This window comes from Erythrolamprus reginae, chromosome 4 (assembly GCF_031021105.1).
Source record: "Erythrolamprus reginae isolate rEryReg1 chromosome 4, rEryReg1.hap1, whole genome shotgun sequence".
NCBI classification, from domain to species: domain Eukaryota; kingdom Metazoa; phylum Chordata; class Lepidosauria; order Squamata; family Dipsadidae; genus Erythrolamprus; species Erythrolamprus reginae.
Window position 1 is genome coordinate 94,137,842 of NC_091953.1, and position 14,443 is coordinate 94,152,284.

General features: G+C 36.9%; 1 protein-coding gene across 3 annotated transcripts in view; it reads left to right on the top strand.

Moving 5' to 3' along the window:
* OCA2 (OCA2 melanosomal transmembrane protein) overlaps nt 1-14,443 on the top strand; it is a 243,910-nt gene that overhangs the window by 44,065 nt on the left and 185,402 nt on the right. For all 3 annotated transcript variants that reach the window (XM_070750932.1, XM_070750931.1, XM_070750930.1), the window contains exons 5-8: nt 1,000-1,057; nt 1,759-1,831; nt 12,659-12,807; nt 14,155-14,237. In XM_070750932.1, the coding sequence (XP_070607033.1) occupies nt 1,000-1,057; nt 1,759-1,831; nt 12,659-12,807; nt 14,155-14,237 (363 nt within the window). The remainder of the gene's footprint in view (nt 1-999; nt 1,058-1,758; nt 1,832-12,658; nt 12,808-14,154; nt 14,238-14,443) is intronic.

Consider the following 14,443-nt stretch of genomic DNA (forward strand, 5'->3'; position numbering starts at 1 on the left):
TGTGTTCTGAGCTTCCAATGATGAGTTACTTGTTTGCCACTACAAAAGCAAAACAAAGTACTTGTTTCTCATAAAACTGATATTTAGACAATCCCACCCACAAAGACAAAACACTCATTCACATCATACATTCATTTCTCTCTTCCCCACCAGAAACTCGAGCAAAATTCACATCGTACATAAATCCAGGCAAAATGTATATTGCATCACACAGCTCTCCAAAATTCAGGGAAAATATAGCAAAAAGACAGACAAACTGAGGTTATCCCCCCCCCCCGATAATTTAATTACATTCCCCCCCCCCCCTGCTGGTATTTCCTTAAAAATACAGTATCTGCTACCCCCCACACGATCTAATTAACCAAGTATTGATGCATTGATTTCAATAGAAATTAGCCCGCAGGCTTGCTATCAGAGCCTGATGTTATGAATTGAGAAAGAGTGGCTGGTCCAAAGTCACCTAGCTGGCTTTCATGCCTGAAGCGGGATTAGAACTCATAGTCACCTGGTTTCTAACTTGGTGCTTTAACTGCTGGACCAACTTGTCATTTTCATTTTGTAAACTTTAATGAATTTGGGTTTTGGAAAGAGAAATGATTTTGAGGTATCACAGGAATCAGAGAAATGTCTGAGGTGAGAAGCACATTCATTGGTACCTATCTCCTTGGGAACTCCATGAAAGATAATTGCAGAATGAAAACAGGATGTTTATTGACATACATGTGTTTTGCATGGTAACTCAATTTTGTCTTCAGGAAGTTAGAAATGTGAAAGGATTGTTTTTGGAAGTTTAAAGAGTTGAAACCAATTATGTCAGATAGCTCTGCGTTTAATTGACTGAATCAGTGCATAGAATTTTCTTATACATTTATAGCAGAAATTCTGTAGTGTTTGTCTAATCACTCACATTTTCTCAGGTTCTCAAACACAGTCCTTGATGACTTAATGACTTATGTTATTTCGTGATGTTCTTTGAGAATCTTTCCTCTTATTTTACAGATGCTGCTTAAAACTCCTAAAGGTTTCGTGCCTTTTTATCTTTGTAGTTATATGCTCTGTGAGTATTCAACTTTGAGAGTGATACCTACCCAAAAGCTAAAACTGATAGTATAAGCAAGACCCACAAAATAGCATTGTGAGATGTTTTATTAATAATTCCTCTGCCTGGCTCCAATTTTGAGGGGATCATTGGTAAGGTGCTTTTCAGATTTTGTCTCTTCCTATTTCAATATGGAATAATGAAAGAAATGTTACTGAACACAAATAGCAATAAAGGAGAAATATTGGTAATAATCTTATTTGCTTATTTGTTTTTTCTTTAATACCGGTAGTATTCCCCTGAACATTCTATTGAAATATAATTTAAAAATAAAAGATTAAAAAGCATAACAGAGAAGAAAACAATGTGCTTGCTCTATTGTAAACTCTGTATTCTCCCCATACCATTCTCTAGTACTCAGAATACAGCAAATAGTATATTTCTAAGGCACTGCCTGTGCACTTTTCATGGAAAGGATAGGAAAGGTAGCAGTGGCTGGGCAGCAATGAATTAGAGCAGGGACCCCCCTCCAACCTCTGGTCTGTGGCCCAGTTCCAGTTTGCCCATTCAGAACTGGGACACAGAGGTAAGGGGCATTTTAGGGAATCGTGATTAGAAACCCTTTGTTCTTTGTAGTTATTTCACCAATGGAAACAACTTTAGGGAGACTTTATTTAATAACTTAATAACTGAAATACAATTATTGGATGTATCCCCAGATTTTGTTCAGCATTCATCCTGAAAACAGAACATCTTGGCAGATGCTGGCTGTTTCACCTGTGGACATTTATAGTATCCTTTACCTGTTATCTTTTTTGGAAACACAACAGTAAAATAATGTAGACCAGTGATGGCAAACCTATGGCAGGGTGCCACAGGTGGCATGTGGAGCCATATCTGCTTGCATGCGAGCCGTTGCCCTAGCTCAGCTTCAACGTGCATGTGTGTGCCAGCCAGCTGATTTTTTGCTTGCACAGAGGCTCTGGGAGGGCATTTTTGGCTTCCAGAGAGCCTCCGGGGGGATGGGGGAGGGAAGTCTTTGGAGCCAGGGGAGGGTGAAACACAAGCCTACTGGGCTCACCAGAAGTTGGGAAATGGGCTGTTTCCTGCCTCCAGAGGGCCTCTGGGGGTGGTGGTGGAGAAAGCTGTTTCACCCTCCCCAGGCATTGAATTATGGGTGTGGCCACTCGTGCATGTGCGATAGCAGGTGCACATGCTCTTTCGGCAACTTGGTGAAGACCCAGGTTGCTAACGATAGGCCAATTCAAAAACATGTTTGATATTTAATGGCTTTTATTTTGTTCGCCCAATTAAATATTGACAATGATTTTTTTCTTTAGAGATCCTGATAGTGAGTACTTCACTGATTTTAAAACCAATAATTAATATAGTGGCAAAACTGTTTTCTAAGATCACAATCCAAGTGGTATTGAAGATCTGATTTCATATAGAAACATAGAAGTCTGACGGCAGAAAAAGACCTCATGGTCCATCTAGTCTGCCCTTATACTATTTTCTGTATTTTATCTTAGGATGGATATATGTTTATCTCAGGCATATTTAAATTCAGTTACTGTGGATTTATCTACCACGTCTGCTGGAAGTTTGTACCAAGGATCTACTACTCTTTCAGTGAAATAATATTTTCTCATGTTGCTTTTGATCTTTCCCCCAACTAACTTCAGATTGTGTCCCCTTGTTCTTGTGTTCACTTTCCGATTAAAAACACTTTCCTCCTGGACCTTATTTAACCCTTTAATATATTTAAATGTTTCGATCATGTCCCCCCTTTTCCTTCTGTCCTCCAGACTATACAGATTGAGTTCATTAAGTCTTTCCTGATACGTTTTATTCTTAAGACCTTCCACCATTCTTGTAGCCCGTCATTCTTGTATCTCCTTTAGCTTCTCCCTGAAATGTTTCTTTCAGAAATATAACCATTATAGGGTGCACAATACCTTTGGATAAAAACAAATGTTGAGTTTTAAATTAAAATGTACCTTTTGCTTTATATACAGCCATAACTGTCACCCAGCAATGATGCATGGAATGAAGGCTGTTTATTATTATTATTATTATTATTATTATTATTATTATTATTATTATTTAAATTTGTATGCCGCCCCTCTCCAAAGACTTGGAGCGGCATACAAATCATACAAAGCAGCATTGTGGACTACTCTATGGCATTTCCAACCTGTTCTCTTCCAAATGCATTTTGGGATTTGAAGTCCCATTATTTCTATCAGAACATTGGCTTTGGGTACTATTTATTTTATTTATTTATTTATTAGATTTGTATGCTGCCCTTCTCTGAAGACTCGAAGACTATATATGGGAGGCAACAGATTGAGAAAGGCTTTCAGAGAAATACAATAACTAGTGATCCATGTTAAGCAACATAGGGTCAGATGCTATACAGAACATTCTTGGCATAGCATTCTGTTGACCTGTGATGGATGCTTTTCATTTTTATTGACTTGGCTTTGTAGCCTGGGTTGTGAATTTCAGAAAAAACGTTCAGCACAGCAATAAGAGCAACACTTGGGTGGAGTGCATAGAACAGAACTGCCATTACAAAACAGTGATAGATGTTATGTAGAGTGAATTGATACGTATCATGAACACTGGGTGAGTACATGGATTAGAATTGGCAATACATGAGATAACATGTTCTGCATCTCTGCAATGAACTCGTATCAATGATACTGCATTGCATATCTTTATTTTGGGTTTGGGTTGACATAAGATGTTTCACAGGATACTTTACATAAGTTGTCTCTCTTTCATCTTGTTTTTCCTCACTGTTTGGTAATGGTAGCCTGCTGTGGGATGCAATTGATAAAGGCCTACTGTGCTTCTAACAGAGCAAGAATCTGATCATTTTAAAGATCCTCATTTGTAATAAAATGGTTTTCCTCCTGCTAAAAATTGACTGTTAGTCTGGCATCTTTCCCTAATCCAATGAGCCTCCCCAAACCTCAAGGATGTTCACTCTTTTTCTAAGACAAAATTTCTGTGTTAAACATCCACCCACACCACCCATACTGTATGCACATATTAGAAGAACTAATGAGTTTATTTTCTTTGGCTTTTGATGGTTGGCTGGGAAAATCAAGAAAAGCGGAGAGTGTAAATGTTGTGCATGAACTACATGTGAAGATTATCTCAGAGATCTTCCTGATCAATATTTGCTGCACTCCTCTCCACTCCTCTCCTCCTTTTCCCTTCCGTTCCCTAATACTGGAAGAAGATGATAAAATATTGTATTTGAAGAGTGATGAATCTGACAGCTTCAAATGATCTTGTTTCCTCTTCTGCTTTACACTTGATTGTTCTACCTTGCTTGGCTATTTCTTTAAGGCACAGTTGGTGTGCTGCTAAAATGGATTGTCCATTATTGTTAGATATTAAACCAGAAAAGTTATACCCTTCCTAATATCATCAATCCCCTTCAACATGCTGTAACTAATGAGAAGTTTTCATGTCTGTTAAGATTTGCCTTAAACTTAATTGATGTGTTTGCTCACACTGGCAAAGATTAAAATTAAATAGCTTTAGTGTAACATTCCCAAACAGTAAAGTTACTGTTCCTTTTCCTTGGTGATTTATTGACTTAAAAGATCAAAAGCTTGACAATGGAAAGTATTTGTCCAGTCAGTCTTTTGTTCTAGACCAGAATATTTTGTTAGACATATTATTTGTAAAGAATTTTCAGATGTCTATATCTAAGGAGTTGGACAGTTCCTAGTGTAACTTGGAACAATTCCATTTTTGTGTTGCGCTGGAAAAACCATGGAGATCATGAAAACACTGGGTGCCTCCAACAGCAGGAATGCTTTGAGTAATTCAAGCTTTGAGTAATTTGGAGAACCAACAAATACCACGTCTGGCTGGCTCTAGAGTGGGATGGAAATGGAGATTTTGTAGTATCTTTCCCCTGCCATGCTCACCAAGCCATGCCCACCAAGTCACACCACACCCAGCAAGCCAAACCCACAGAACCGGTAGTAAAAAAAATTGAATTTCACCACTGCTGTTACCCCAATGAAACAAACATCATGAATTGTTTAAAATTGCTTTCTCTACTTTGTCATTCATTGCTACACTTTCCTTCATGCTGTGTTCCTAATAACCTTAGCTGTATGCAGAATTATAATGTGTAATAAAGATAAATGGAAGACAAAGAGCTGAAACAATCAAATTGTCATTTTTCGGATTCTACTGGAGAAATCTGAACTTCATTTTTCCACTTATGGAAGAGTAGTGATAAATATTTCATTATTACTCATTTTGCATCCTATATATAAATTGTTTATTGTGATTACAATGTCAGTCTACTTACCAAAGAATCTCAGTGAAAAAATACCCATATTCTCTTCTATAAAGGCAGAATCAACTTATACAAAAGTTCTTTTTGCTGAGTGTATGAAGATGAAGATATAGAATTATGACTGCTCTTCCATTAAACTGATATCCAGGTAAAACATGGAATCTATGCACAATTATACTTAAATACATAAATTTCTGCATAAGATAGTCAAGAAATCTTTTTATAGAATTGTATTGCAGATACATTGAGAGAAGTACAGTCCTTAGTGACACTATTCAATTGAAAGAGTCATAAACATTATGACTAACTTTCTAAATACCTACAATTTGGGGGACATTCCACTCCATCTTACCTCTGCTAATGTTTAGTTTAATAACTGAAGGTTGAAAATCACTGGCTCAATTGCATGGAATCGCAGATAAAAACCTGTATGAGACTTTCTAATGAACATGTAAAACCTGAAGGGAGAGAAAATCATGTGTATTCTCCCTTCTTATACTCCATTACTTCATCCATTGAAGGACTAAAAGGCATTAAAATATCCTGGCATTGTTGTAAATGTCTACAGAAAAATACAAAATGCAAAAGGGCAATTGCATTAGAGTATCTAATGTGATTGTGCTTGAAACACAAATTATGAAGACATAATTATAATTCAGCATGAGCAAGAAATATGTCAGTGAGCAACTTCTGACATAAACATCAGATTTGCTGAAGACTTCACATGGGGCAGCTTTGAAAGTTGCCAAGAACTTCCTCATTCCATTAACTCTTGAGAATTGTTTCAATGTTAGAATGTTAGAAAATAATTTCTCACATATTTTGACTGGGTAGCCAATATAAATTGTTTTATAGATTTGGCTGAACAAAATTTTACTTAAGGAGTGAATTATAACCTAATTATAACCTAATTATTATGCCATCTACCTATCCTATACCTATTATGTATAGGAGAGAAGGGAATTTCCATAGTACTATGTTTTCCTGAAAATAATTCCTATCCCAACAATAACCCCCGTCTTATTTTTAGAAGTGCACTTAATATAAGCCCTACCACCAAAATAAGCCCTTTTGGAGAGGGATGGATGTGGCCAACACAGAAGGTGGCAAGTTTCTGGCAGTAGCTGCAGGCAAAGAGTGGGACAGGTTGGGGGGGGGCATGATTGATATGTAAATTTCCCAAACCAGTTAGACCCAAAGGAAGAAAATAAATCACTGAAAAAAAGTAAAGAAAAGTAAAGGGAGAGTATTCTATCTGGCTTCTGGGTAAACCAATTCAGAAGCCCACATAAATTGAAGGCCTGGGTCAAACCTGTGAACCCCCCCAGCTGAGGAAGGGGCAATGAAGATAGAGGAGAAAACTTATTGCCACCCATTCTCTGGGCCAGGAACAATCAACAACCAACCACTCAATCGTGTCCCCCATCACAAACACAGGAAGAATTCCCTAAGTCAGTGCTTAACATGGCGATTGTTCCCCTTCCCCAGTAACCTCATGGAGGTTCGGTCCCTTCCTGCTCCATCAACATGACTGGGCAGGTCTGTGCTTAAGAGGGGGATGTGGTGAAACTTGATGTAATGGGATCAGCAATGTGGGTAAAGTGCCACCCTCAGCTTGGCATGGACCTGACTCTTCCCCTTAATTGCGGCTCCGCAGATTGGCTGGTTGGTTATAAATTAAAATCACCATTTTAGTGTAGCCAATCCTTGGCATGCAAATTGGAGCTGCAAACAAATGGGGCTGTGCTGAGCTTACATTCTCATGATCCTCTGGTTGAAATTTTTCTCCTAAAAGTCATCCTTCAACTTGGATGACTACAGATCTTTGTACTCCCATTCTAAGACTCAGTGAAGGGCTACCAAAATTTTTACTACCCCACTGTGGCCATGGCTTATGCGTTTTCTGTCAACATATTTCAGTGCAATTTGGGTGCTCTGGGGTGGAGCTCCATTTTTGCTACACCACTGCGTTCCCCCATCCGGGCAGCAGCCCACCCCTGCTAACACTGTATTTTTTTAAAAAAATATATTCAATGGGTTTTCACCTTGTGTACCATTTTCTTTGGGGCCACTAGATTATTTTTAGAGGTTTTGTGTGCCTATTAGAATTATGTGATCAACAATTTTTGCTGACATTTTAAAAAGAATTTGCTGAAGTTGTTGGTATTGGGTTTCTTGCTTTCAACATTAAAAATGGATTCATTCATAGCTTATCATTCTGACTGCCTCATTCTGTTTCCCTAAGTATTCAGTTCCTCTAGAGAAGTTCAAAGAACAGAATAGCAAAATGCAGAAAGTAAAACAGAAAGGCAATAAAATAGGAAGAAATAATCAAACTCCAGAGTACAAAAAAGTGCTACGAATTCTGAAATAAACCAGCTAACCAAAATTCAAACTAGCAGGATAATAGAGAATGATGTTGTCTGTCTGTCTGTCTGTCTATCTGTCTGTCTGGTTGGTTGGTTGGTTGGATTTCTATGCTGCCCTTCTCCGCAGACTCAGGATGGCTTACAAAAGTGAATACTTGAATGTTTACTTGAAAATTAGTATGTTGTATGTCTGCAGGCTGCAATAGATCAGGAAGAGAGCCCTCTTCCTATTATCTGACAGATCCTGGAAATTGTTTGCCTCCAGGAATATTCGGAACAAAGACATGTAGGTTTGCCACTCTTCTGTCTTCGGATTGAAGAAGTCTGGATCTGGAGTCTGTTGGTGTGGCATCTTATGGTTTGGCTGGAGCAGATTGGCTCGTGCTTCTAAAGATGGCCGTGGATGACACCAGGTGCCTTTGTCCTGTTGTCTTCTTCCACTATCCTCGTCACCAGTGTTAGATTTGCACAGGAATGAAGAGTCAAGATGTAGAACAGTTCAGCACCTTTATTGAGAATCAGCTCCTACTTGAAACAAATTGGTGGCAAGCTGCAGGGAAGCCACTTTTAAGGGCTTCCTGAAACTGGCTGGTCACGACAGCAGTTTATTTCTACTACCTCTATATTGGACAATCATGGTGGCTATGTAAATTTACTACGTACGTCAATACATTACAATACCAGAAGTCAAAATATCTGAGTCAAACTCATCTTCTGGATATATTTATACAGTTTTCTTTGCAACAGGATGGAAGTGGTTCTGACACATACATTTATCAAATTTGATTGCTCCCACATCCAACGATTTATACACACACAGACACAGACACAGACACACATATTTGTTTTCGTAGATTTTCACGGGTACAGGTATGACGGTCTTGGCATATTCGGGGTTCTTCCCGTGTAGGATTCAGAAATTTCTGGTGACGTTTTGACGAGGTCCCACTCGTCATCTTCAGGCTGGTGCTTCTGTCCTTGTTCTAGAGCGAACACAGCGAGACCTGGGCATAAAATTAGATTTATAGACCGCCCTTCTCCTTGCAGATTTTGAATCTGAGATACCCTGTTTTCCCCAAAATAAGACATCCCCTGATAATAAGCCCAATCAAGCTTTTGAGTGCATGGTAATAAGGCCAAACCCTTATTTCAGTGTTCAAAAATAAAATAAACCAAGACAGGCTCTTCTTTTCGGGGAAACATGGTACTTCCCATAGCTTTTCTCAAAATGGGTGAACAACGTGGTCAGGTGTTAGGGAAAGCAAGCAGAATGCTTGGCTGCATAGCTAGTGGTATAACAAGCAGGAAGAGGGAGATTGTGATCCTGCTGTATAGAGAGCTGGTGAGACCACATTTGGAATATTGTGGAGATCTCACCTATAAAAAGATATTGATACAATTGAATGGGTCCAAAGATGGGCTACAAAAGTGGTGGAAGGTCTTAAGCATAAAACCTATCAGAAAAGATTTAATGAACTCAATCTGTATAGTCTGGAGGAGAGAAGGGAAAGGGGGGACATGATCAAAACATTTAAATATGTTAAAGGGTTAAATAAGTTTCAGGAGGAAAGTGTTTTTAACTAGGAATGTGGACACAAGAACAAGAGGGCACAATCTGAGATTAGTTGGGAGAAATATCAGAAGCTACATGAGAAAATATTATTTTACTGAAAGAGTAGTAGATGCTTGGAACAAATTTTCAGCAGACGTGGTTGGTAAATCCACAGTAACTGAATTTAAACATGCCTGGGATAAACCTATATCTATCCTAAGATAAAATACAGGAAATAAAGGCAGACTAGATGGACCATGAGGTCTTTTTCTGCTGTCAATATTCTATATTTCTGTGTTCCTCTAAATAATGCAGAGAATATTGATGTCTTATCAAAACAGAACCATTTGGCTTTCTCACCTATCCGTACCTGCCAGATTGATTGAATTAATTCAGTTTGGCCATGTTTGAAGGGGCCATTCTGAATTGTATCTGTTTGTGTATGAAAGCTGTATTGGTAATTCAAGGCCACTCATTTGAACAAAAAAGAATTAAAACTCTGACTTTTGTGAGACAATCACTGAAAGCCCTTTGTTTCAATGGACCAGACTTTGCCATCTATATTCTTGTCTTTTTTATGAAGAAAGTCTGGACATTGGGTAATTTTGAATTTATAAATATAGATCAAATAAAATGAATATCTGAAATATATACTGGTATATGAAAAAGCTACACACATTTTCATTTTTCATAAGATGAAGACAACAAAAGGAGATGAAGAATTGGGATTCCTCCTCCTCAATTAAGGGAACTGAAATATGAAAAAATGATTAGAGAATGAGAAAGAAATATTATAGAGGAAATAATCCACCATGATAATATTATATTTGAGGAAAGAAACATCAGAAAGTAAGAGGAAAAAATATCAGAAATAAATGGGGAATGAGCACATGGGTCTTCAGAAATATATATGTCAAAATGTTAAGATAGCCCCAGGTGGATATCTCAGGAAGCAAATAATATAAGTTCTAGGTCTACTTTAAGCATTAAAGAAATATACTGAATATTAAATTCAATTGCTAAGAAGCTAACTAAAGACCCTGATGAATCTTGGTAGGTCAATTGCAGTTCTTGTCTGAACTGACACTCAACCATAAGCATTCTGGTTAAATGTTGCAACTGAAACTGTACAGTTACCCATTGGCCACTTTGTTCTATACTGTATTAATATATTGTGAAAAAAGTTCCACTTTTTCTTCAATAATTTGAAGATTTTTTATAATGGCTTCTGAATATGCCATTTGGGTAATTACAGAGTATATTTTAGTCATATTGTGAACAAGGAAGCTGCTATAATTATGTGCACCTGAAGCTTCTTGTGGATACAAATTATGGCTATATTGTAAAATTGACTACAGGCTGTCAAAGTATTTTGGGCTGCTAGGTTAATTAATACAGGTCAGCAAACCTTTTGAACTACAATTTAGAGTCAAGATCTGAAGCACACTGTATACAAATCAACCGGGAAATTATAGCAGTCATTCCAAACTTCAATATTTTAAAAGTTGCAAACCAGTGGTGGTCTGTAAATGATTTTGCTACCGGTTCGTGCACATGCTCAATGCCTCTGTGCATGCGCGACACTTCTGCATATGCACAGGAGCATCCTGGGTGGGTGGGTGGAGCCTCCTGCCAATGGTACTATTGGTTCTAAGAACCGATCCAAACCAGGAGCAACCCACTGCTGTTGCAGACAATTATGAAAACAACAATTTAATACGTTTGTGTAACAATATTATACATCTACTTTTGTAAACAGTTGAAGGAAGTGTAATGTCTGGTCTATTTGGAAAGCATATACAGTATAACAATAGTGAGGATTTTTAAAAAATGTACTTGTAGGATGTCTAGCTCTTTAAAAATCAATTCTGAGTTTTAAGATGTCTATTATATAGATGTAAAGAGGATTAGTTTTTGAAAATCTAGACCTAGGATTAGATCTATTGCAAATAGAGATTCTACAAGTGTATCTCTCCCTCCCTCCCTCCCCCCTCTCTCTTCCTTCTCTCCTCTACCTGTATCTCTTTATATCATCTATCTACTATGTATCTATATGGATTGTGATTGAGGTAGTAATTATCTTTATCAATGTTTGATGCCACCCTTTGCTGTATAACCTTTTAATGTATTATGCCAGGTTGCAAATGAATCTTATCATAGTATGGCAAGTTGCCATGTCAACACTCAATGCTAATTCAGTATATTGTATTGAAACCACTTGGGAACTTAGGGAAGCAACCCAGCAACTTCTATAAGACATATACAAGAATGGTGAAAAACCAATGTTGTCAAAGAATACTTGGGACAGTAATAACAACATATGGTTCTGTATGTGCATATCCCAGTTTTTTGGCAATGTTCTCTAAAATATTCCATGTGCACGGTAGGAAAAATGGAATTTAGAGGCAGAATATTTTTTATATTTATCATAGTCCCATCTTATCCACTTGTAGTGAGGTGTTTGTAATACTGTTTCTAAGCTTAGTCTCTTCCTCCAATGATTTCCTGATATCAAAGAGAATCTTTCAATCTTATAAATAACGATGATGAAGAAGGGAAGATAAACCATAATTTCTCCTGATTAAGTTTCTTTCTTTTTCTCTTTCCTTTTTATCAATGATTACTTCCATTAATCAGAGATGAGTTAATAAAATTTTAGGCAGAACTCTCATCAAGACGACATGTTCTTTAAATCTCTGAAAGGGGCGTGTATAAGTGCACCAGTGTGCCTTCCGTCCCCTGTCCAATTGTCTCTCCTTATCTCATTTTTCTTTTCTTCCTTTGAAATATATTCACCTATACTTTTATATCTTTTCTTCTATTCTTTTATTTATTTATATTACTACATATCTATTCTCTTCAATGTGTATTATGTATTGGACTAAACAAACAAACAAACAAACAAACAAACAAACAAACAAACAAACAGAAGTTTCCTGTTTTTGAATTAATTATATTAACTACACTGCTAAAAAAAATACAGGGAACACTTAAACAACACAATATAACACCAAGTAAACCAACTTCTGTGAAATCAAACTATCCACTTAGGAAGCAACACTGATTGATAATCAATTTCATTTTGTTGTCAGCACAATCAAATTTGTACAGAGCGAAGTATTCAATGAGAATATTTCATTCATTCAGATCTAGGATGTGTTATTTGAGTGATCCCTTTATTTTTTGAGAAATATATATAAAGTTACAGGAACAGTAAAAAGTCAGATCACATTAGAATGAGGGAAAGGGATGATACTGTGATTAATATTTTTATGGTGACATCATAACTTATAACTCATAACTTATAAGACTATAGGTATTTCACTCACAGAAAAATGTGGAGTCCTTAACTGTCTTCCTATCAGCTGTGAACTTTAGCAGTTTCAGTGATTCTGCTCTTTTAAAGGTAGAACTGGGAGGGCCCTTTGTAACTGAGCGACAACCAAAAGACTATATTGTAGTTCAAATTGGACAAGTAGAAGACTCCAGTTCTAAAAGGAGACGTCAACAGCAAGTAAGAGTTTAAAAATTTGAACCCTCTCTCCGCTCTTACAGATCTGCTCACAGTACTATCAGGCGATATGGGAAGAATCAAGTCCTATGGATCTTGAAAGAAAGTTGCAGAAGATTCTAGAGCAGTGGCTCTCAACCTGGGGGTCAAATGACTATTTCACAGGGGTCGCCTAAGACCATGGGAAAAGACAAATTTCCCATGGTGTTAAAAACTGAAGCTTTTGGCGCATTGGAACATATTTTTTACAATCCAACCAATCAGGTGTTTACAGTGGGAGTGTCCCTCTGACCTTCCTGCCAATCAGCTTAAAGCTTTGTTGGGAAGAATTGGCAGCAGACTTATGGTTGAGGGTCACCACAACATGAGGAACTGTATTAAGGGGTCATGGCATTAGAAAGGTTGAGGACTGCTATTCTAGAGCCTAAACCAGATTTCAATATGAAATTTATATTAACAAGGCAAAGGTGCCAAAAATGTTTATTTGTGTGCCATGAGATATTAATTATTTTTTGCTAACTGGTTATCAGATATAGAAGTAGAGGCTTGAGTTTAAAAGTATTTGGTAACATGTACATCTCTTCTTTCTACCATATTAAAAGTTGACGTGGCATATATGGAGGCTTTGCCATTTCACTAGTAAACAAAAATATTAGAACAGGTCTGGATGATAGAACATTGAAGACATAGTGTTCAACGTTTGAATTTATAAGGTTAATTGCTTACTTTACATAGACAAGCAAGAAAAGAGATCAGCAGGCATAGTTATAAGGCAGTAAAAAATCTGGGGAGCTTCCAGGTATAGGCAATTTCATTATAATTACAGCCAACTTCAATTAAACATTTTGCATCTCTCTCTGGTTTTTACAATACGTATACCAATTCCTTTATTTTAAACTACCATCTTTTGTATATATACAACATTTATTATATGAATATTTATTAAATACATTCATATAATTTGACCAGACAGTGAGAGCAGGCAGAGGATATGATCTAGTATTTTCTTCCCAACAGAAAGTAGAGACACTTACACTTTAAGGCAAACAAAAAACCATGGGTTTAATGTACACCATTTTAATTTGATCCCCTGACACACTGATTCTTTATCTTTAATGGGCTCACACCCAATATGGTATAATTCCAGTTATATCCATTGATCAACTGGCCATCTTGAGCTATTAGTTTAATTAAGGAATGACTCTCGCTCAATTTACTGTTTATATTACTGGTTTTTAATATATCTATATGCCAATATGCCTAGAGTCTTCTCTATCAAATTAGCAACTGAAATTGTTGCTAATTTAATAGGTAATCAAATCTATTAAACTTCTTCTTTTTTCTTTGCAGATCTTATATAATTGGACTCTTGCATTAAATCTGAAGAAAAAGGAGCAAGTTATTGTGACTAGAATCTTTGAGACAATGAATAGGTTGGTTCATGAATCCAATGAAACCCACTGAAAGAATATTTTATATTTAATAATTACTTACACAGTTGCTCTGATCAGAATACATTATGATGGTCAATGAATGGGTGGCACCACTGCATGTGCTATTATTATGCACCTCTCCAATCATCTTCGGAGTCTTCGGAGAGGGGCGGCATACAAATCTAATAAATTATTATTATTATTAT